Source organism: Macadamia integrifolia, chromosome 4, assembly GCF_013358625.1.
Source record: "Macadamia integrifolia cultivar HAES 741 chromosome 4, SCU_Mint_v3, whole genome shotgun sequence".
NCBI classification, from domain to species: domain Eukaryota; kingdom Viridiplantae; phylum Streptophyta; class Magnoliopsida; order Proteales; family Proteaceae; genus Macadamia; species Macadamia integrifolia.
The window spans coordinates 27,335,600-27,360,030 of record NC_056560.1 but is presented as its reverse complement, the minus strand read 5'-3'; the positions used below and the strand labels follow the sequence as shown (position 1 = coordinate 27,360,030).

The 24,431-nt window shown below is 37.7% G+C and overlaps 3 protein-coding genes across 8 annotated transcripts; 1 reads left to right on the top strand and 2 right to left on the bottom strand.

The window, feature by feature from the left end:
* Positions 1 to 2,743: 2,743 nt before the first annotated feature.
* Positions 2,744 to 11,100, bottom strand: LOC122075921 (putative L-ascorbate peroxidase 6). 6 transcript variants are annotated; one of them, XR_006139381.1, is made up of 12 exons: positions 10,883 to 11,097; positions 10,687 to 10,786; positions 10,333 to 10,448; positions 8,872 to 8,942; positions 8,204 to 8,246; positions 8,018 to 8,114; positions 7,720 to 7,803; positions 5,240 to 5,361; positions 3,787 to 3,853; positions 3,374 to 3,499; positions 3,030 to 3,266; positions 2,744 to 2,874 (listed from the first exon to the last, which is right to left on the bottom strand). XR_006139381.1 is itself a non-coding variant. In XM_042641144.1 (11 exons), exons 1-10 carry the CDS (start codon positions 11,055 to 11,057, stop codon positions 3,397 to 3,399), a joined length of 978 nt encoding a protein of 325 aa, XP_042497078.1. In that variant the 5' UTR covers positions 11,058 to 11,097; the 3' UTR covers positions 2,744 to 3,266; positions 3,374 to 3,396. The 6 variants fall into 6 exon arrangements, 3 of the variants coding, with proteins under 3 accessions (XP_042497078.1, XP_042497079.1, XP_042497080.1); XR_006139382.1 differs by having other exon boundaries at positions 2,744 to 3,266; positions 3,792 to 3,853; positions 10,883 to 11,100; XR_006139383.1 differs by having other exon boundaries at positions 2,744 to 3,196; positions 3,792 to 3,853; positions 10,883 to 11,100.
* A 2,817-nt stretch (positions 11,101 to 13,917) lies between these two features.
* Positions 13,918 to 16,964, top strand: LOC122075874 (equilibrative nucleotide transporter 8). The gene is made up of 2 exons (XM_042641066.1): positions 13,918 to 14,900; positions 15,773 to 16,964. The coding sequence occupies exons 1-2, from the start codon at positions 14,402 to 14,404 to the stop codon at positions 16,531 to 16,533; spliced, it is 1,260 nt and encodes a 419-aa protein (XP_042497000.1). The 5' UTR covers positions 13,918 to 14,401; the 3' UTR covers positions 16,534 to 16,964.
* Positions 16,965 to 18,800: 1,836 nt separating this feature from the next.
* LOC122077550 (G-type lectin S-receptor-like serine/threonine-protein kinase SD2-5) lies at positions 18,801 to 22,271 on the bottom strand. The gene has a single exon (XM_042643511.1). It carries the CDS (start codon positions 21,343 to 21,345, stop codon positions 18,886 to 18,888), a length of 2,460 nt encoding a protein of 819 aa, XP_042499445.1. The 5' UTR covers positions 21,346 to 22,271; the 3' UTR covers positions 18,801 to 18,885.
* Positions 22,272 to 24,431: the final 2,160 nt, after the last annotated feature.

Sequence of the window (24,431 nt, the reverse complement as noted above, 5' to 3'; positions counted from 1 at the left end):
CTAATTATGGTCGTGAGGTAAATTAACTATCTACCTTTTTTGGTAAAGAATTAACTATCTACCTCAAATTTGCAATGTGAGTTAAATCCGAAAAGAAAAAAAAAAAATTGCAACGTGAAGATCCTTTAACAAATTCGAACAAAAAGGGGCAGGGGTAGTGTGGCTCCTACAAGGCTACAACAGCTTAGGGGTAATAGGAATCAACCAGACGCATCAATATGGTGGAAATTTCCACCTTTAATTGGGTGGGGGTGTTGCTCCTCTTTGTGTCTGGGTTCAGCCGCTACATCCGCTACACATGGATAGAGTCCTTAAAAATAAATAAATAAATAAAATCAAAATCAAAATCAAAATCCTTAGCCAACAAAACAGCGCACCAAACTTAAAAAAATAATACCTACATGGTTGAGCCACCCGTGACGTGGAGGCCCATGCATCAGGGTATTTGCCGACCCAGACCCAAAAGATGGGCCAACAGCCCCTAACCCTTTGTCCCAGCAGCACTAAAGCAAGTCCATCTCATAGTTGCCTCCTTTGCCTGATCCTCCATGGTTCCCCATAGAGTCGCATAAGGTCCGACCCACTGATGGCTTACTGGCTTACTCTCGTGCATGTTTGAAAACTTGGATCACAATTAGTTGAATCAGCTGAGTTAACTCGGAATCTGGTTGATATCAAATTAAATTTAAACCCGTTTTATGTATATTCGACATAGTTAAAACGAGTCAGAGAGCGACTCCAACTGATACTTATAGTGTGAGCTAATCACACGTGGGTGGGGTGTCGGGTGTGGGGATCCGTTGTTCTCTTTGCCACCGACATATCTCAACTTCATAATGTGAAAGCCAACAAATTGGGTTACTGTTTCGACAATTTGTTGGTCCTATGTTTATGAGAAATACTTGTCAATATCTCCGAGAGAAAGAGGAATTCAATTCCTCTGTGGTGCAACATTGTGTCTGGCGCACATTTAACGGTCATAAATGCCTTACCACGGAGCCCAAGGCAGTCGCACACAACCCAAGGCGTTTCTAAGCATTGGATGCACGTCAGACACCATGACACCATGTTGCGCCATAGAGGATCCAAATTCGAGAAAGAGACTCAATGACCACTAGGTTTAGGTTGTAAACTGTAATAAAACATCCTCATCATTGTGCCGACATCCATCATCTGATAATGCTATTTATATGTTTCAATAATGTCATTCCCAACTTTTTTTAGTATTGAAAAAATATTAATACTTGGATTGCTCATCTTAACCTGTATCCCATGTTGTCTAAACGAATCTATATCATTTAATACAAATAGACTTGAATTCAGGTTTTCAAACACCTTTTTCGTCAAATCCAATTGTGGTCTGTGTTGGGCAACTAATATTTTGAACTCAGCTTCAGGATGGGCATAAGGAGTTCTCTTCCAGGGTAAGTTTAGATTCAACTTCAATAGGAGGAAGTTGAGGCAGAATGAATCCTGCCAACGTTGAAAATGGCAAGCAATAGAGGATGGAACATAAATGAAGTGTGGTTCTCAGCTATGAAGTTATCTCATCTTACTTCATAACCCACCACAGAAGCATGGCCACTCCTACATTTTGCCACATTTTCTCAAATTCAGAGACTATTAGGATCTATAACATTCTACCATAAAGAAGTAACAAGTTGCCCATCTATGGGCTACATACTAGATATAGTATTATCAATGTACACTGGTAGGAGAAACTGTGTTAATTTAATGGATGCATCAACTAATATTTAAGTTTGTACGCCCATTTACATTGAACCTCCTCTTTGCCAAGAGGTAGTGGTTGTAAGGTCCAAGTCTGATTAAGCTCAAAAGCCTTAATCTTTGCAGTCATGGTTTCATATTTGCGTTCTATATAAGGAAAAGACGCAACGCAGTGCCCTTGATGTGTCTGAAATGCAATCTTTGGAATGCCTTCTGGCACAACCTGAATCTGGTGATAGCCTGATAGGAGATCAAGCTTAGAGAAGAATTATGCACCATGCAACTCATCCAACAGCTCATCAATGATGGGAATAGGGAATCGATCTTTGACCGTAGCCTTGTTGAGAGCCCTATAATCGACACACATTTGCCAACTTCCATATTTTTACTTGACCAAAATAACTGGAGAGGAATACAGGCTGTTGCTCAATCGAATTACTCCCGAAGTGAGCAACTCCTTCACTAGTCTTTCAATTTCCATTTTTTGATAATGTACGTGGAAGAAGAGCCCTTGTAGATAATGATTGAAAAAATAAGAACAGGAGACCGAGGGAAAAGAAAGGAAAGTAACAATATCACAAGTTCACAACGATACTCTTGAAGTAGGAAAAGGTCGTCTAGGATGAGTGCTACAACGAAAAGGGATGGAAAGATTTGTGGTATGTGAACTTGACATAAGAGGTGACGAGGTGGGGTGGAGAGCATGCAGGTCATCAATAGCAGGATATGGAAAGATGTGGGGACCCGGGGGGGGGGGGGGGGGCACTTATATTATTTTGGGGACTTAGATCCTCTGCAGCACGCCACAACCCTCCCTAGCATGCATCTAACAGCTGGGAGGGCCTTGGGGTGTGTCCTAGTCACTCCCAATCACTAGATGCGCATTAGGGGGTGACACGCTGAAGAGAATCTGGATCCTCATTTGGGTGGTAGGGTTATAAATGCGACAGACTTGGCCCAGATCCTTTTTTCAGTTTGCCATCCATGTGATTATGGTAACTTTGACTATACATTCTACAGGAAAAGGAAAAATAATTAGATTACTATGATTTGTACTTTGTCTTCCATAATTTCTTACTATTTTTTGGGGTCCAACATAGTTTCCTCCACCATTTCAGTGCCTCTCTTTTCATGCTAACAATAATGCTGGCTCAAGTTAAAGAGACAAAAACCAAAAGCCAAAAGCAAAAAAAAGAAAGAGAATCACTATTGTGTTAAAAAAATAGGAATGATCTAACTTAGGAGTTATATACAAGTTGAAATAGAAACACCTCAGATCTAATATTTGTGGTGGAACATACCTGTTTCAATCTTGATCCACACGAAATAAACTTTTTTGGATGCACACTTTTATACTTCACTCCTCATTATTGGCTGCAGCTACGACCACCAAATATCCAGGCAAGAGGAGCCAAAAGGAAAAGGTCAGAACATTGCCCAATCAAGCCATCTTGGATCAGCCAATAGCCTGAAAATCCTCACAAATTGGATGGATCAAACTATATGATAGATGTCGATCATCAAGTAGCTATAGCCCACTGAAACCACAATTTGAGTATATGAAATTGATGGGGTTTGGATGACTTGATTGATTTTGGAAATGTCAAAAATTTTGCATTTGAAGTGGAGGATTGCACAAACACACCTTTAAAACATTTGTATGAGTTCCTATACATTTTTCCACCTTGCTCCAGAATTGACAAGTTTAATATAGGCATTTCTGAAATCATCAAAGAATCTATTTTGATTTTCTGCATATTCTGTAATCCACCTGCACATAAACGGAATTATTAATCTTATGTTCAGCAATCAAAGCAACGGATTGCAGAAACAGAGTGAAGTATATTTATGTAAGTGAATAGTCAACGAAAAACAACAAGAGTCAGATAAATAGGGCTTCATGCATTTGGGCCATCCATTGTCCATTTCAGGTTATACTTTGTACGTATTGCAGTTTTTGGCTGTGCCCTTCACCCCTTGAAGGAGTTTACCAATGTTCGGAACACTCATATTGGGATGTAAAATATCTGGTTAAAGGTTAAAGAGGCACTGAAGAACCTTAAGCATTCGTCATCCTCAGCGAGTACATGATCCGTGGGAAGCCCAATCATACTTGACATACCAGCTGCATGGAATTATAATGAGAATTATAAGTGAACAGAAACAGTAGAAGTGAAAGAAATGAATAATGAGTAAGAGATTCTGATGTCATATAACAAAAATCAGGGAAGCCATATTGAAAATGATCAAATACACAGTAAACTTTATATATTTAAAATCTAACTCAGTTGGTCTGAGTTTGCATCAATTCAAGCCAGGTGATACTATGCTGTATCATGAATTCACGATAGGGATTCATGAAGTTATTCTTGCCCAGCTTGAGCCACATAGGATTTAGCTAGCAGCATTCTCACCCAAAAACCTGAATGAATGATCCAAACTATCTCATCAACAATTTTCCCAAGGTCTTTAATCATGGAGAATGATATGGGATGTTTTAATGTGTGAATCAGATACACAAATAGCAATCTCCTGAATTAGGATTAGATTGACTTTATCAGGTAAGCTTAAAATAGATTAGAATGCTTACATTGGGACTTATATCTCCATACATGTTATCTTTATATAAATTTACCACCAGAGTCATTCAAAGAAATTACAGCCATTGTTCTAATAAATTTTGATTTCCTTCCCCATACCACAGCTACGCAATGCTTTGTGCCACTTGATCCATCTTCTGCCACATGCTACGTTCTTCCCGCAAGCAGCATTACTTGCATCTTTCATCTTAGTTAGGTTTCATGTTTCCAACCCAAAATACATGAATGTAATATAAAAATTCACTGCAATTGCCAGATTTGGAGATTCCACTAGTTTTGGGCCATTATTATCATTACCAGAACTCTTCACCTTCAGTCAGATATGGAGATACCCACAATGCTATTACAATAAAGCCAGTTCCTGTGACAATGGTCTCATTGTCACCATCTATCACGCTAATCAGAAACACCACCAGATATGTGATATCTATCTGGTGGAGCAGTCAGTTGCATTGGGGTTGTGTGACAAATAAAATAAATGAGTAAGTTAAAGGAGGTTCTTAGTCAAGGCTTTGGTGCTCGGTAAGGCTAAGAGGGCACAGGCCCCAGACCTTATTTGGCCAATGAAAAGGTACCCAATCACAAGCTCCTAGGTCAAGTTTGCATATTCTTAATTCAGTAAGATTAGATTAAATATGCTTGGGTTGTGATTTCTACCTCTAATCATTTGTTATCTCTATATAAGCCAATCACGGGAAGCATTGCAAGATCTGCACCAATCACATGCAGGGTCCCAAAACCACTGATAAATAGTGTATGGATGGTCAAACTGATTCCATTCAACAACAACAACAACAACAACAACAAAAATAAAAAATTAACCAGAAGCCTCCCATTTACTTTAGGTATTGAAGGAGTTTGTCAAGCAACCAGGATGAGCTATTTAAAAAATCCAGCAGCAGATCATTCACCTGAAGACAACCATGGCTTTTCCAGAAGTATTTTGAAGTATGAATTATCGAAAACAGTAGGATTCCCAAAACCTTTACTTCCAAGAGTATGTGCTCCGGATAATGCAACCAGTTCTTGTGTGCTGCCAAACAAGAATTTGATCATCATGCACTAAGTCGAAAGAAGATCTGAAGAAATTTTAAGAATTAAAAGACATGCTTGAGACTTAAAACCTATGCCAGTAGTTGGTTATTCTCACTTACATCTATACCACTGTACTGTTATACATATTATTAGGTTCATTATGGTCCATCGCTTGTTATATTTCTTCTAAAATTAGGAGATTAAAGTGGCATTCTGCACCATAAATAAATTTAAATCTTGTGGTGGGTTTGAGCAAACTCGTTAAAAAGGGAGGGGGAAAAAGATGAAAAGGCCCAAGTACAATAAGATATTATATTTTTTTTTTGGTAGAACAATAAGATATTATATCACTGAAAAAGAAAATAGAATAGATATTTTATGATTAAAATTCATACAGCTACAGAAATATTGAATAGATAGAATAGTAAATATTTAATTAATGAAAACTAGTCCTTTTTTGTAATGCGATTTGACAAACCCAGATAAACCACATATTAAATTATGAAATTAACAAAGGAACAATAAATACAAAGAAAAGATGACAGCCAAAATCCTCTCATTACTATACTAGGATTGAGCACTACAACAAACCACAATTTCATTAAAAATGGGATGTTGAGGTTGGAGGTAAATACAATTGGAACTCAAATAATCATCTTGAATTTATTTGCTGATCCCTGTTCTTGTGAATGTAGAATAGGATGGAAATTCTTTAATAAAATGCATGAACCATTTTATCCCAGCACTTTTTTTGTTATTTATATGAAAAATGACCATAGTTTAAGAGAACCAATCGTAGCAGTGCACAGAGACATGAACGTTGACTCTGACAACTTGTAAAACTTGATGAAGCAGTTCAGAAGAACAAAAGGGGAAGAACTGCAGACTAGCAGGCCTTGTGATGCTGGCTGGATCAGAATTGGACCAGAACTGGACAAAGAAACTGGTCCAATCGATTGGACCTCTTCAGTGTCTAGAATCATTGAATCATTCCAGTTTCCTTCCAGATCCCGTTTTGATCACAGTTTCCAGTCCAAAGCTGGAATCACACCTTTTTTTTGTATGAATAAATAAATTCATAACCAAGGAGGAAAATAATATACAATGGGAAAGAAAAAAAGGTGGGGGGGGGGGGGGAGAAATCAGGAATCACATCTTATCTGGAGTCTTATCAGATTAGCCTAGTAAGCAGTCCAAATCGTGGGAGTTAGTTTAGTAGCTTATTTATTGTAATTGTTATATTTAGCCAGGCTGGATTATGATTATTATACTCCACCTCACCGCCCCCCCCCCCTTTTTCATAATTTAAAGTTTGCAAGACAGTTTACACCTCTTCCTTCACTGGTCAATTGGATTGTTTTATTCTCTTTCTCTGATCAGATTTGATTTCTACATCATTTTAATCAATTCTGATTGGACTAAGGACAAAGTTCTAAATACATGTAAAGGGCCAACCCCACCCCCCACCCCCAAAAAAAAAAAAAAATAGATAAAATCAAACTCCTATTAATAAAGAAGCTCTATTTCAGTTCTGCTTCTATGGATTTCAGACCATAATCAGATTCAGGAGTAATTAGCTATGTAGATTCAGGAATAATTAGCTATCATGGATTCAGTAGGAAACCTGATGGATCTCAGTTACTAGTTTATGCTTCATTTTAAGTTCAAATTTCTGAGCTGATTTTGATTAAACCCTGCTAATATACACTATCGATTTCCCCATCTGAAGAGTGTATTCAGTTTCTGTTCTAAACCCTGATTTCTACTTGATTTCAGAATTCCTAGTTGATATAGGATACTCCTTAATTTAAACCTGAATGCTTTGGTATTAATGATTACAATTTGCTTCAATTATTATTGTTTGGATCTATTTTTAAACTCAACATTGAATTATGTTTTAACCCCTAAAAGTGCATCAATCAGTTCTGCAGTTATAGAACTTTCCTAGACGAAGTAGGATTGTTCCAAAACTTGAAATCTGACCCTTAGAATTCATTCAAACTTTGCAGTCCTATTCTCGTTGATACACTGAACATTGACTGTGGTTGCTGGCCTATCAGGACATTTTACGTACGTGATTAATTGTATTCATTTCTAGTTCTCATTCCTATACCACTGATCCTGTTGCAAGCTAATCTCCCACTGAAATTCTCCTCGTTCCGGGTTAGTTCTGCATCATTTATCTTTCTTACCAAGATTTTTAATTGAAATAAAAAATAAAAAATAAAAAATTTCTAACCTGGTATTTTAATTTTCCAAACTAGAAAAGCAAGATCTCTTGCAAAATGAGGACATGAATTTTATAAATAGCTGGTGTATGAATAAGATATGATTTCAGCAAAAAAAAAGAACTCACGAGAATCCTTTTCTTAAAAAGCATTGCTTGAGACCAGAAGCATCCAAAGATTCTTGAGGAAGTTTCCCTTCTGGATCAGGGAGCCTACATGGTGTAACTCATCTTAGTAAGACTGAGAGTTTGCAAGCATCCGGTTTTCAAAATTCTAAAGCATAGAGTGAACTAAAACCTTAATTTCCCCTACTGGAAAATTCATTGGGGCACTAGTTAACTTGAGCTTCATTCAAGGTGGGCTTAGGTCTTTAAACCCCTGAGTTAAAAGTTTACTGGATAATTAACGTATATAACTTGCATTTACATTGAATCAAGCCTGCCTAACTGAACAGGAATAGTAGGACCTCCACATATTGAAATTGCTTCTGCGCCACCAACAGCAATCATGTCCGCCCAAGATACTAATGAAGATTCAGCTACAGTGTGTTAGCTTGACGTAATAACATTTTAAAGGTATAAACCTGCATATTAAATTTTAGAACATAATAACCTGGTTGGATTATGCCCGCTTCACTCTTTGCTTTCTCTAGAATCTAACAACATGCATCCACTGAAGGTTAGCTTGTGGAAATCACATATAAGATTGATCAATCTGGATTCCCCAAATGAACAATATTTAGAAATGGCCAAAGTATCATGGCTAACAAGAAACATGCATGCATATGTAATATGTATGCATTCGGGAAGTCCGTAATATGTATGGATGTACATGCATGCAAATGCACATAATCTGACCTTCACCCCATGAAGGTGAAGTTGCATATGGCGCAAGGTTGGCCAGCCCATGAGAAATCTGGGCCTAAATTTGAAGTGCATCACACAGGCTTTAGGCTTGGCCCTATTATAAATTCATTAATTTCCCAACCAAATCCAGCCCCAGTTGCACCCCCTATATGTGCTTATCTTTTACTGGGCATCATCACCCGACTGCTTTAATCAAGTGAGCATCCATGTATTAGATGAGTTCTCCTATTACCGAAGAGCTCACTTAACTAGAATGACTTCCAGGTAATTCAGGAAATGTCAGCAAAAAAAACCAACAGTAACAAGTACAAAGGATGTACCTAGAAGTAACATAACTACATGAAAACTGTCTTGAGATATTATACTGCTCAGAGAAAATTGAATTACTACCTCAGAGAGAGAAAGAGAGCATACCTTAACAGATTTTTTAAGACCTGAATTTTCAGGTCTATCAAGCTCGTAAACTATTGAACCATTCATACCACCTGCAAAAAGAAGAATAATGCACAGTGAATGTATCAAAGAGGACAACAATAAAATTATGTGATGGTTCATTTCAATTATAAAAAGATTTGTTTTTGCAAATTCTGAAGAACAGTATTTCAGAATGAATGGATAACTGTCTGTATTAATTTCAGCAAACTCAGCATATGCTGATCTTCCATAGTTGAAGATTAAATTACCAAGAAACATATGGTCAGTGTAAAATCAACTATAAAATTCCAGAAGGTGGTTGGCTATTTTATATATTTAAGATTTAATATCAATAAGCCAGCATCACTGGGAAATTTCAATACTATCATGGACATATGAAAAATGGTACCTTTATATCTTGGCTCTCGGGAGTAACTCGTTGCAACTCAGAAATGAGGCCATCTATTAGCATTCGATGGGAAATAATTATACAAAATATGGTACATGATATTTGAAAGAACTCAGAAACTAAATGCTAACAATGTTTTTTTTCTGCCAGAGTGCATCATTCACACAAAGAAATCACCTTGATGCAATATACGTACAATCAGTATCAATGACATGTATTCACAACAGCTACCTGGGTATGAATTATAATACATCTATAGGATGCTATAGCACATATTGATACATAATTGTGTTTGCAAGTAACAAAAGTTCCATTTATACCTGGATCGTTAAATACAGGTCCTAAACAATTCATCTTCAAGATAACTACTGTATAACTGACAGAAGATATTATACAACATGATATTTACCACAAAACTATCAAAACATTCCATCTAGATAACATATACTGATGAGAAATTTAATATAAAATAATAGTTGATTTTTTATCAAGAATGGCTCACATTAGTATCGCAGCTCAATCAAGTGACCAAATAATCATCTAAATTGTAAAATTGATCAAGTCCGCAGAATCACAATAATTTTTCCATTACTGATAGTTTCATTTGAGAACTTAAAAATTGATACAAAATAATTTTCTTCCCAACCTCACACTGTAAATGTGGCCAATCAATTACAAAAATGACACGGTTCAATTCGTGGTCCAAAATCTACAACCAACAGAATACCAGGGGGAAGATCTTAACTATCAAATTTAAAGCTAGAACAAGCAGGAGACAGATGAAATGGATAGGATTAAAGAGTAGGCTGGTCGGATATTGGGGCACTGTCCCACTCAAGAGATGTCCAAAGATTGAGTGGCTGAGATCAATGGGCTAGTGTAGAGTGTATAATATAGGGCTATTTTCCATTTATTTATTTCTTTCTACTCAGGAAGTGCGGAAGAGGGGGGAGGAGGTGGGCTGGGAGGCACCAAATGCTTGTAAACATCATCAAATAAATTATCATTAGGGGGAAAAAAGTCACCATGTAGGGTTTACAATGGGGAAGTACCTGAAGTATCATCCATATCAAAGGTTCCAGCATCGTGAAAAGCCAGACGAAGCACACCAGCTGCCTTGCCCTTGGAAACTACCTTTCTCACCCCTTCTCGTATGATGAAAGATTCACTGGCAACCACCATTTAACACCCATTGAGCAAAGGGAATTCTAACTCCACCCAGAAATATTTAAACCAAGAGATTATATGACAATGATGTATCAATCACTAAGAACTGCCAGTTGAGTACTGGCTATGAACTCACATTCCCACAACATCCTATAAGTGATTGAGTAACCAATTCACCACAACAATCCACCATAAATCAATTTAAGCAGCAAACAATATAAAGTATGATTTAGACTCACTCTTCTGCATATGTTAATCCACCAAGTGGAAGGATGACTGGCAGCGCAACCATGAAAATGAGTCCTTCCCTTCGATGCAATGCACCATAGTCATTTCCACCTGCAATTCAAACGATATAATCGATTAAGTAGAGAAAACAAGTGTAAACCTTAATTTCTTTAGAGGAGTCTTACTATGAGTTTCTAAATAACGTACTGGAATCCCCGTTGCTGTGGGCGGTGAAAGAGGATGAGGCTTTGAAGAATTTGGCGCAAGATTTAAATGGAGCAGAGCTTCTTCCTCGTGAGGTGGCGGGAAATTTGAAATCACGAGAGGAGGAGACGTTGCCGATGGAGCAAAGCAGCGAAGGATTGAGAGCGCTAGTCGTCATCTTAAACGGGCGGTTGATGATGCCGCTGTGCGGAGAGGCTGAGACCTTTAAGACTCGGGATCGCTATTCGATCGGACGAATTTACCCCTGTTTTCCTCTTTTAAATCGGTTTTTTGGACTCTTTCACTCTAAGGTTGTGGTTGTACTTGTGCATGTGTCAATTATAGGCCGGCACCGATAAGTCCAATCGAGCCTGACATGTTTATAAACAGGTAGTACATGGTACAACCACCTAATCCAATGGGCGCCCGACCGGCCTGACATATTTACAAGCCCAACCTAGCCCACCCCTTTAATATTACTTGTATTTTTTTATTTTTTTTTAATACTATTTGTATTGTGCTAAGGCTATGTCATATGTACAGTTGAGATGGTGGTGATTGTTATTTGAACATTCATCTTTTTTAAGCATAATTAAGTTGATTTAAACTTGCTCAACTTGGGTTATGTAGGCATAGTTTAATTGATTTGAGTTCCGTTGGATTAAAGATTGAGGACCTTAGCAACTTAGCTACTTCCATCTTTGGCTTAATCCATTTTAATTGTGGGATCTTTCTTTGTTATACCCATATTTGTCCCATTTTATTGGTGTTCCTTTCAAGCACATTTAATAGACTAATTTTAAAGAGGACCCGTTTAAAATCGTTTAAAGTTAAATAAGTCTATAGTTTGTTAAGGCCCGATTAAGGCCCGTTTATGACAGCTCGATTGAAATCCAAGACTGACCGACCCGATTATTAACCATACCATGCCCGAGCTAGCTAAGCCCGTTTAGCTAAACGGACATTTACGATGCAACCCTAGAAATTGATCAAGCCTAATTAAGCCCGATCGAGACCGACCCGGCCCGATCCATTGACCCCCCTACTTGTACTTGTGTCGTTGTGGGTGAAGCTGGTCGAGCCAAGACCCTTTAGGTGCAAAGTGGGTCCGGTGTGGACAGCATAAGGGGCCGGATAGGGATCACATAAGATCGTGATATTTCCCATTTCACGAACAGGTAGGATTGTCCACTTCCCATTCTTTTCTCACCTGGTTTGTCACTACAAAGCCCTTGAAAACCGTTTCTTCTTCTTCTGAAAAATGGGGTGTAAGAATGAACCGAACGGGTGAAATCGACCCAAATTGATATTGGACCGGCTTTGGATTGGGGTAATGTGAAATTAAAATCAAATTAAATGGAAATCGATTGACACCAAATTAAACACAAAAAATCAGATCAAAACTGAAATCAAACCGATAACATTCCAAAATCTCATTAAAAATTGTATTTCTATGTATACGCATTACATATTAAATCGGGCCCAAACCAGGACTCAAACTGACCAAATAACCCAAAACCAAACCTTCTCTTATTGTTTTGTTTGGATTCATCATTTCCACACCAAAATTGATTCAACTCAAACCAAAACTGAATCCGAACCAATTGATTGACACTCCTCCTGCGAATTAATATACAACATTGGACAAGTAAATGCATCATCTAATTTTATTCGCTAGCAGACTTTGATGATCACAACCTTTTATAAAAGGCAAAAAAAAAGGGAACAGGTGATTAAAAATAGTAACGAAGAAGTACATAACTAGATGGGATCCGCTATCTAGATCCTAGCCCTTCATTCTGCTCTATTCAAAGCCATACATAGGACAAGGCTTACTCTGTGCATGTCTTTATTCACTACTTCTATAGTCATTTTTTTCTTACCCTTAGCTCTTTTAAATCCTTCTATTTAGATTGGATCGCCCATTTTTACTGGTATCCAATGACCTCCATCAAACATGGTCACTTGACTCATACCATCTCAAACAACTTTCCCGAAACTTATCATACCATTCGCCATCTAAGCCATAAAACGGCTCCAAAAGCATGAAGTGAAGTCACGTTAAGTGATAGATGACTAGATGACTACACATATGATTGAGGCCCTTGGCCGTTCATGGCCGGCCCATGCGCATCCTACAGTCATGACCATGTGTTTAGGTGACCCACGTACACGAGGGAATAGAGAAGGAAGTGACGGTTTTTGAACTGAAAGCAAAAGCAAGACTCACATGAATCAATCAAACGGTTGGGGGATGAAGTGAGGAAAAAGCAGGGGAGAAGAGAAGACAATAGTTCACAGCCACACACTTTTGACAGAGATAAGAATCTGGGAATATTAACAGCAGCCATGCATCATATTTAACCACGTGTCCTTCTCTCACTGGCCTTGCTTCATATCCTAGATTTTACCTAAATTCCCCTATGGGGAACCCAAGGACGAACCTGGTTCGTCCTTTTCCCCAGTTTCTCAATGCTATAGCTGTACTTCACTCCATTTTCGGTCTGAGAAGACCTCCCCTACCTCAAAACTGAAACTGTTATCTGTCCAAAAAAAAAAAAAAAAAACTGAAACTTTTACAGTAATGAACAGTTACCCTTTTCTTTACTTCTCCAACATTACCTCTAATTATTATTTTTCCAAATCTTTCCCTTATAATGACTTTAGTAACTGATGAACATTGATAAAGAGCGAACACAAAAGACAATACCCTTCCCCTTATCCTGGCTTTCAGTAGCCAATAATCCATGATAATGATGAGGAATGGATGCCACAACTCCTGTCTTGAGCTAGGAATCTGGCATTTCTTGTGATTAAAAGTCAGATATTCCTCTACCATCCAAAAATCAAAATAACTTCAATAATTCATGTCAAATCATATCTTTTTATGAAAGAACTTGATTGATGATGCACAAATAATTGTGACCCAGAAGTTTGCTTCAGCACCACTAGCTCAAGAAGTGTTACATCTTTCTTTTCTTCTTAGCACCAAAGCAAGGGATGTGCTGTACTTGATTTTCAATCTGGTATGTGACACAGACAGATTGCAGCTTCTTTTTTAGAGTCTGAACCTCACAAATATCCACTGTTCCGTGTCACGCGTGCCAGGCCTAATACTTCCTGAAATTTGAGGAAACAAAAAGGGCAGTTAAGAAACTTTCAGAAAATGGAACTTCCAACCATAACCCAACGATCTGCTTCATCAATTAAGCGTGAATGCATGATCATGTTTGCCCACGGGCTGAAACTGAACGCATTCAGTGGAAAGTTATAGTTTTGGGGGATGAGATTCGGGACAATGCCCACAAGCTGAGCCATGTGAAGCAGTAGAATAAAAGCCACTTCTCCGTATACAATCCATCCATTCTGTCCCCACAAGGCAGTCTCTCTGTGTCTATAGGAGACCTATTGATTCTAAACTCTAGCCTATGACCAGTGGAGGAACGATCATTGCCCACTTCAACCACCACTGAAAGGTCTATAAATATTTTTGTATTTGTGAGAAGAACTCATCAATATGAAATGGAAGGAGTCAAGAGCTTCTGTGATCAGACTGAGCCAAGAGATGCTTTCAACATGGCATATATAATTCATTTTGTTCTTGGTGCTGGCAATTTGCTTCCGTGGAATGCTCTAATTACTGCTGTTGATTACTTTGGATATCTCTATCCACATGAGCGTGTTAACAAAGTGTTTGCCGTAGCTTACATGGGCTCTTCGCTGCCAGTCCTTGTCCTTCTTTTGAGTTGGGGTAGCTGGAACAAGAAGTCGAGCTTTAGACTAAGGATGAACCTGGGACTGTCAATGTTCATTCTCTCTCTCTTGACACCCCCAATGATAGACTGGGCTAGTCACAGCAGTGGCCCACAAAAGAGGCCACATGGAGCCTATACTGTGACTGTTGCAGCGGTGGCAGTCTGTGGTTTAGCCGATGGGCTGATCGGTGGAAGCTTGATAGGATCTGCAGGGAAGCTTCCCAAACGGTATATGCAGGCAGTTTTTGCAGGAACTGCTTCCTCAGGTACTGTCTTAAAATATGGTCCTTCCAGCTTCTCTCTGTTCAGTAACAAAAGTAGAAGTCCATAAGTAGAAAACTGGATTGTCAAAAACTAAATTCACTGAGTGAGACTGGAGTCGCACAGAGGAGAATGAAACTCAAAACCCAACTACCATAAATACTATTAAGTACTCAGGAAAACGAGTGAACCAGCATAGTAGAGATTTCAGTCAAGCATAGAATTTGATTCAGTGTCTTTTTTCTTTCTTTTTTTCTTTTGGGGTGGGGAGAGAACATAGAATGCTTCACTCAATTACTAGTGACATGATTGCAAGTACTTGATAAATTAAAAAACATGCTGTGATACAAGCATCTTTACACAAGTTTAAAAAAGCTTCCATGGTTTGAACAGATCCATAGTTGGCTTCCCATTGTCCGGCTAGCCTCTGTTCAGCGGAGCTAGCAGGCAACTCTTCTTGAGCTTGTTGTTTAGGATAGTTGAAACATCGATCTTCATTATTTGGTTATTCACAACGAAAGATTTAATTCTTAAGAGACACCTGACTAAGAATTATTCAGATAATGCAGTTGTCATGGACCATCAGGACTCGTATAGCTGTTCTATGTACATGGATTGAAAACTTATTCAAAATCTTACCACACATGACCACTTTTCTCAATGTTCAAGATCCTTTAGGGACGGAACAGTGCTTAGATGGTTATCTCCGTATGCATCTTGATGCGAAATGTGAAATATACTCTTGATGACCCACAGCAAATCATGTGAAAATCAGCCTCATAATTGGTTCATGCCATAAACATACTTCTAACTTCTAATCCAAACAATTCCCTGCATCATTTCTGAGTCTAAGATTGAATTTATCATCTGTCTACAGGGGTTTTAGTTTCCATTATGAGGATCATTACGAAGGCATCCCTTCCCCAGAACCCCCACGGTCTCCGTTTAAGTGCCCACATCTATTTTGTCATCAGCACTCTTATCGTGCTGGGGTGTATTATCTGTTGCAACATTTTAGACAGGTTGCCAGTTATGCAAAAATGCCAGAGCAAGATAACAATGGCTCCCGGGACCCTCATCTCCAGCTTTTCAGATAATCCACGGAGTTCCATGAGAATGCTCTTTGAAGTTGATGAACCAGAACAGCCAAAATTTTGGGATGTGATGAGAAAGATCAGATGGCCAGCTTTTGGGATTCTTATGATATACACTGTAACACTCTCTATTTTCCCAGGATACATAGCTGAAGATGTACACTCCAAGCTGCTTCAAGATTGGTATCAGATCTTGCTGATCACAGTGTACAATGTCTCAGATTTAGCAGGGAAGTCCTTGACTGCAGTATATGTTCCAAAGACAATTGCGAAGACTACATGGGCTTCCATCTCCAGGCTTTTATTCTATCCTCTCTTTACAGCTTGCCTCCATGGACCAAAGTGGTTTAGAACTGAGATGCCAGTAGTGTTTCTGACAACCATGCTGGGACTATCAAATGGGTATCTAACAAGTGTTCTCATGATACTTGCTCCTAAATCAGTAACAGTTGCAGAAGCAGAAACAGCTGGCATTGTGATGGCTTTGTTCTTGGCAATTGGGTTAGTAGTGGGTTCAATTCTGGGGTGGTTCTGGATCATTTGAACCATATGAGTCATTGCATATGGCCAAGTTGATCTTGAATTTATGATTCCTATCCTCTCAATACAGATGAGGAAGGCTTGTCACCTTCGCATGTTATTTCTCCATCACCCTTTCCAGTTCCAAATCTTAGCCAGGGAATTGAAAAGTTCCACATGAAAAGAAGAATGCAGAAACCCAATTAATCCAGCCAAATAGAGAAGATCTGTTATTTCACTAGAGGAGTTTTCACAGTATATTTGGTTAATTGTTCATTTCCTAAATATAATTAAGTAATAGTATATAGCCATGGATACTGACAGATATGCGTAAGCTTTGGGTATTAAGCTTATCATTATTGCTCTATCCATTCTGTGTATCATTTGTATTGGTCAAATACAAAGCAACACTGACAGGCTCAATACCTAATTTTTAGGTACCTGAAGTTCTTATCATCTTGGTTTCCCCTCCATTTCTTCACTTCTTGATCGTGGCACTACTCCTCAATATTCACCAGCCAAAAACAGGAAAAACAAAATATAATTTGAAACAAAAGAAATATATCAAATCCATGGATCAAAGTGGATAGCAGTGCTTTGAATGAAAAGCCCAGTAAAAGGAATGTTTTATGCTTTATTTACAATTTTTATTTATTTCTTCCTATAAACTCTGTCTACTGCGTTAGAGATCCAAGATGTGCTATTTGTTTTGGTTAAATCCAAGGGCCTATGAACATTTTTACGAGATTTACATTTTTTTTTTCTTAATTTGTGAGAAACAAAAATCAGCAACCTCTTTTCACTTTAATATCAAATATATTGGTTTAATCTAAAATCTGTGGAAATTATGAATAAACTACAAAATGCAAAGATAGTCTCTGAGAGTCTTCATTTCATATTCTTTTTAAGAATTCCAAAGGCTTAAATTACTATTTCTTAAAAATCTTACTTAAAACCACTGAACATGACTTCGCTAATTATGCTTTATAATCTATCGGTTCTCTAAAATCCACACACACAGGAAGTTCTGCAAGACTTCATATTCTATATATATATATATATATATATATTTTCATACAATTGACAGGAAAAATATAGTAATAAATCAAATTCATAACAGTGGCGAAAGAATATATAATAGAGTTTTTTTTCACATATTGACAAAGATTATAGCACCATGAAAATTCTGATATTGCATTGAGATTATACTGGAATTTGATCATATTTTAGCTATAGAGAAGCAGGTTTTCTCCTTCTTTTATAGAAGAGTTTTAAAATTCATAAGATCTGTCATGGATTTCTGTTTTGTTCTAGTTCTGTACTAATCTTTTAAAATTAAATTCAGTTCAAAACTTAGGGACCATGATTTGTGTTTGATGAAATCTCTAGCCCTAGTTAAATGGAAAATCACATACAACAATAATGTCTGTGAATTTTAGATGATGCCTTGATAAATTCTCATGAGTTCAGATACTATGTCTCTTAGAAAATTTAATGACCAATATATCCTTAGTATTGATGCGTCATTCCACGGAATCAACTGAGACTCTGATCAGCCTTGGATACTTCTGATCCATGCTGAGATGCTGGGTTAGCAAGCATTTTTAGAACTAAAATGATCATGATACTCAAAACAATAAGCTTCACCTAGGCTCGTAAAGTCAACCAGAATGAAACTACATATGCATATAGACACTAAATTTATGCAACACCAAACAACATTGTACTACCATGATTTTTTAGCTTGTGGTTAAAATGTTCTTGAAAGAATATAATTCCTAGTGCTCTGATATATTAGTGAAAGACTACGGAATAGATGAAACACTTGAGAACATAGCAGGAAAACCTTCACCATGAGGAAACCACATCAAATAAGTCATCTAGATAAAAGTTAGCCCAATTGAATTTTACAGTTCCGAGGCTTCTAAATTTCTCTTTCCCCTTTCCTACTGATAAAACCTCATATATTCTAACTGAAAAGGATGCAATGGCTTAGAAGGCCAATTTCTTGGGTTAATTTTCTTGCTCCATCCATACTCTATGTACCACACATCAATGGAAGTTTTTGAACCTCCCTGCCTCTGCTACTAGTACAACAAATGCAGGAAGAATGGGGTTCTTTCAATATCCCATCCTGACAAAGAATTCTTGAAAATTGATAGAAACACAGGAAATCAGGAATGCACATGAAACTAGAGAAGGAAAGAAATAAAACGATTTCAACGAAAAAAGGGCTTTTATGAAGTTAACATTTTACAGCACAATGTCTGAGTAACATATGATGAGGCAAAATATAGAACCTTCACATATTTATTGATTCATTTTTGAAGGATCTGAGTTCTAATGGCTGCAACTTCATTTGTATAAACAGCTTGAGCTATCTGGGTCCAGACAGGCGTACATCTGAGAAATATGCATCGCTATGGTAATCTGAGGGTCCTGATGAAGTACCCTCCTCACTGATTGACTTAAAAAGGCTTGAGTAAAGGCGGGACCCTATTTGAGAGGAGGTTGGGGGTTGTGGAACAGGAGAGAGACCTTCAAGCATTTGGACTACTTTAGACATGGATGGTCGCAGGTACATGTCGTCCTGTATACACGACAAAGCTACCTTAATTGCCATGATCACCCTCTCATCATCTTGATGAGTCTTCAGCTTCAAATCAAGGATTTCTTTGATTCTTCCTTCTTCCATCATCTTGAAGGCATAAGACGGAAAATGAGCTTTCTCTGAAGTCTCTGCTAAATCAAAATTCTTCCTTCCCCCAATTATCTCAAGCAAGACCATGCCAAAGCTGTACACATCACTTTTCTCTGATATAGCATGGTTTGTAATCCACTCGGGCGCTAGATACCCTCTGGTACCCCTTATTGTGGTGAATACATGGCTCTGTTCCCTAGACATCAGCTTAGCCAAACCAAAATCCGAGACCTTTGCTAAAAAATTATCGTCAAGAAGCACATTTTCAGGCTTTATATCACAATGGATAATCTTTACATCACAGTCCTCATGGAGATAAGCTAATCCTTTTGCCATGCCTAGAGAAATATTGAACCTCGTTCCCCAGTCCAACATATTTTCTTTTCCATCTTTCTGGAAGATCCATCTGTCCAGAGAACCATTTGCCATGTATTCATAAACAAGAAGCCGGTGAGTTGCCTCGGCACAAAATCCTTTGAGCCTGACCAAATGGACATGATGGATACTGCCTATGGTGCTAACTTCAGCTCGGAATTCTTTCTTCCCCTGACCAATGCCCTCCAATTTCTTCACAGCTAGTCGAGTCCCATCAGGAAGCACCCCCTGGTAGACTGACCCAAACCCACCATGACCAAGTTTCACAGAGAAGTCATCAGTAGCAATCTGAAGATCCTTGTAACTGAACCGAATGGGCGCACCAGATAAACTCTCCAAGAACATATCCTCTTCTGAAGAGTTTTTAGAAGGAGACTCTGGTACGCTATTCTTATTCTTCTGCCACCAGCACCCCAAATAAAGTATACCAGAAATAACTAATACTGTCAGAACAGCAATGACCATCATGATGTGAAAGTAATTCCGGCTGCTGCTTCCATTCCCTCCGGATTGTTGCCCCTGGTTTCCATCTCTTGGAACCTTAATGTATGAAACAAATCCAGTGGATCCCTGGCCAGATTGCTGTAAGCTTCCTATCTGATCAAACAGAAAGCATTGCCCTGCACTTTTGTCAAAGAACAAAGCAAGGCAAGAGCAGTTACTTAGGCATGCATTTTTGCAACCACTTAGATCAGACTTGGAAGATGGTGGAACAAACCCCAGCGCGGAGTAGTCAAGTCTATCCCCTGCAAGTGCAAGTTCCAACGGACCATTTGAACTATTACATGGAGAGTCAATACCAGGTGCACAATTAGGTCTGGAGGCAAGAACAGCAGGGCAGTGGCACTTCTTGTTGCTGTAACAAATATAATATGGATCACAAGGCTCAGGCGTGCTGCAAGAATCTTGAGGAATCGCCGTCGGCTCTGCAATAGTTGACCCACCATTCTGAAGATTGTAGAATGAGATCAACCCCTGGGAGCCTAGCACTGCAGCCCATGTGATATTCGGATCAGTGTGGTCCGAGAAGATAAACTGCCATAGCAGCACTTGATTTTTATCATAGAACTTCCACGAATTGGAGCTCATAGATGCAGATTTAACCTCCCCACCAACCTTGTTAACGGTTTTGCGAATCTCCTTTGACATAGACCAATAAGGTTGTGGAGTAGGGAAGCCTGCATTGAGAATCAAATCTCCAGAACTGATTTCAAGATAACAGCTCAAATTATTGAGGCTTGGATTGCTTACTAGCTTCATTCCTTCCAAGAAATCTTGACCAGACAAAAGGGTATCAGTGGGATAGCTGAAACTCTGCCAAAGTGGTTTACTATCGTTTCCAAGCAAGACCAAATTTCCTGTGTCCTGCAACTTCATGACAGTAACTCCTTTGCCTTCCGTATCTGTAGACCAAATTACACGACCACCCATTTCCAAATAAGCATTCCCATTGTTTGCAAATTTGAATTTATCAGAATTTCTAACAGGGGATCCTCTGTTTGCAGTCCAAACTACTTTTGAACTGCTAGTGTGGAGGACAACTAACAAAAACGAAGTGATATTTTGGGTAGTGAAGAAGCCGAAGGCAAATTGCGAGTTGTTGGAGAACAGAAACATCCCTTTTTTATCAACATAGTTCATCTGAGACCCTTGAAACCCTGGAGACATCTGGCTTCCAACACGCTGAGTGTTAACAGGGGAGGTTCCACCCAACAATAAAATAAGCAAATAAATAAGCCAAACAGAAGCCCAGGTTTCCATAGCTATTCAGAGAACTCAAAATCAGGTCAATCTCACCCAAAAATGAAGGTGATTGACGGAGACAGAAATTGATTAACTAAGTGAAAGAGGATAATTTTGATGCAAAAAAGAGTAGAAGAAACTAAGAAAGGATTGGAAGAGGGGAAAAACTACACCTTACACCAAAAACAAGCATGTAATTCCATTACAAACTCTATGCTTGTTTTTGGGTAAGCAACAACGAAAAGGCATGAAGCTAATTCATCCTTTTCCACGTTTTTCTAAAAACCATGGAAAACCACACCAGCTAAAGACCAAAGAACTGCCCAGTGCTCAGTTAGACTAGAAATGAGAAAGTGGTCCGTGGCAGCTAATGGGTTCTCTGCATGTACCCACCGGAAGCAAGTAAAGCAGAAGAAACTGTAAAGATCTCAGAGGAAAGTCAAGGAAGCTTTAGACAGTCACCAATGGAGGACAAAGGGAAATGATACTCGGAAGGGAGTCGAGAGACAACAAAGATGTAACTGACCTCAATCCCATCTTCTTGTTACGAAAACAAATGGATTTGCATTGGTGGGTTCTTGGCTTTTCCTAATCTGAGACAAAGAAAAATACAGGATCAGATGAATCTCTGTAATAGCCGAAGATCCGCTTGGAGACAAATGACGGTTGCCAGAAGCGGAATTTTATGTAAATTTAACTGGAATTCTCAGTTTTTTATCCTCATGGACCTCAGAAATTGAGTCTCTCGAACCTTCAAATTTTTGAGTTCGTTTGTGGAGGTTATGGGAAAGAAGAAGAAGAAGAAGAAGAAGAAATCAATGCCCACTGTGAAAGTGAAACTATATTGATTGCTGAAGCGGAAGTGGAGGAGTGAAGGCTTTTCACAAGTACCTTCCGTGCTTTAGCCCCGGTCAGCGATGGCCGTGTTGGCTTTGCTCTGTGGTATCCGAACGGAAGGCATGGAGGAATTTGTGATTTTGCCAGAATTTGAAATGTGGGTCTCAAATCATTTTCGAAGATTTGATTTCAGTTCAATACAGGGACAAAGCACATCTCTGAACGGATTTCTTGAGCTTGTGAGAACTATCATTGTCATTAAAATAAAAAAAACAAATCAAATCCAAACTCAAGGTTCGTTGTTCACACGTCTTTTTTGAAGTTTCTCTTCTTTCAATCCTGTATGTAAATAAAATAAATGAAATTGAACAAATCAAATTCAAAACTCTATTTGGAAAATTATTATTATTATTTTTTTTTTACTTATTCATCCTTTTTCTATCATTTTTTTTTATAGGAAAGATTGATTTGTTTATCTGTGGGTAGGAAGAAAAATACTAAGAATATTAAAAGAGCAACTCAATGCACGAGGCTCCTGCTTCTGCATGTTCGAGGAGGGGCAGCGTTAACCCATACTTCGTAGAAGAGGTTGTTTCCAAGTTTTGAACTAATGACCAACATGTTGTAATATTGAAGACAAAAAATTGATGTTCTAGGGTTTTGTTTAGTTGTATAGATCAAACTTATTGTTTATGGGAATAAAAAGACTTTGTAAATTTAACATGATTATGGAAAAAACATTGAATTAATAGAAACTCAGATTATCTTGGATTTTTTTTTTTTTAATGACAATTAAGAGCTATTATCTGGTCGACACAATTATTCTTGATAAGATTAGAAATTTTTATTTTTATTTTTAATTTTATTTTATATCTAACTAAATGCTCAGAATGAAGTGAAGAAGAAATAAAGAACGCTATCCACTTGCATGTGTCTAGACTTAGACCATGTTTTGCCTAAAATCAAATTGAAAAATAAAAAAGAAAAAGAGGAATAGAAACTTTTCACTACCATATTAAGTATGAAATGAAAAAGAACAATTATTAATATTTATTTACTCACATTTATTTCTCTCCAACCGATTATAGAATCTCAATTCACTACAAGAAAGGAGCTCAACAATGACAGTATTTACCGTATTTGAATAGGTAAAAATCCATTATCATTTAAACGACGACAATAAATTCATTGTCAGAAATCCATGGCGATATATCCCACATCAATCAGATAACGGTGGCTTATAAAACCGCCTAAGATGATAATATTTAATGGCAGTAATTTGCTATATCTATGGATATATTCTTTTTTTCTCCTTAAACATTGTGAGGACTTACACTGAATGGATTAGAAGTTGCTAAATGGCTCAAAATCTAAAACAATAGCAATGCAATATGAGCAAGAGAGATCTCAATCAATTGAAAAACAAGACTCAATAGCCAACTAAGTTAGACCATGAGCTGCACCGTTTGCAGTCTATATAGATTTCAATAATCTTAGTGATGCGCCAAGGAGGTTTTGAAGCCATTTTGACATATTTAGTGATAATTTAAGATTCTCCTTTGAAAATAATATTTAGAAGTTAAAGCTCTTTGGCCAAGTCCAAGGTTTCAATCTCCCTAATCCCACCATCAACTTATCAAAGAATCTAAGTTGGAGGGTGAAGTGATGTCCAAAAACAATTCCTATTCTTAAAAAGAAAGGGAAAAAAAATTCCCATTAGAATATCCATGACCCACAATCCCCACCCTCACCCTCTCTAAAAAAAAAATAATAATAATAAAATAAAAAACTAAAAAAATTCAAATTGCCCAAGTTATATTTTTTACCCTACTAGCTAGATATAGTTGACTTATAGGCAAAGGCATTTAATGAAAAGGTTTGTTAAAACAAAAAAATATAAGTATATTTATAATACAAGTTAAGGTTTTGAGAAATATTAATTTATTATGAAGTAGTAAGTAAAATTAATAATCCAAAGAAAAGAGAAAATAGATGGACTAGTTAAATGAAAGGTCAAAGATGGATAAAAAAAAGTAATGATAAAAGGGTCAAGAATAATAGGTAAAAGAAGGCCCAAGTCAAGTGATAAAAAGCCACTAAGTTCCACGATAGAATGTATTTAATTTGTTAATTTTAAGCAATTCAAAGGTTTGCAAAAGTATTGGTTACATTATATGTTTTTTTATTATCATGTAGAAGGATATAGAAATGCATTTAGGAAAAGGTATTATTTCCATATATAAAAATGTAATAAAAAAACTAAATAA

Bases quoted from the DNA above. Each gene is read 5' to 3' on its own strand.
- LOC122075874 (XM_042641066.1), top strand. From the start codon at position 14,402: ATGGAAGGAGTCAAGAGCTTCTGTGATCAGACTGAGCCAAGAGATGCT. The intron at 14,901-15,772 runs GTACTGTCTTAA...ATCTGTCTACAG, and splicing joins TGCAGGAACTGCTTCCTCAG to GGGTTTTAGTTTCCATTATG.
- LOC122075921 (XM_042641144.1), bottom strand. From the start codon at position 11,057: ATGACGACTAGCGCTCTCAATCCTTCGCTGCTTTGCTCCATCGGCAAC. The intron at 10,787-10,882 runs GTACGTTATTTA...TTTGAATTGCAG, and splicing joins CCACAGCAACGGGGATTCCA to GTGGAAATGACTATGGTGCA. The intron at 8,247-8,871 runs GTATGCTCTCTT...GCATGTTGTTAG, and splicing joins GTCTTAAAAAATCTGTTAAG to ATTCTAGAGAAAGCAAAGAG.
- LOC122077550 (XM_042643511.1), bottom strand. From the start codon at position 21,345: ATGGAAACCTGGGCTTCTGTTTGGCTTATTTATTTGCTTATTTTATTG.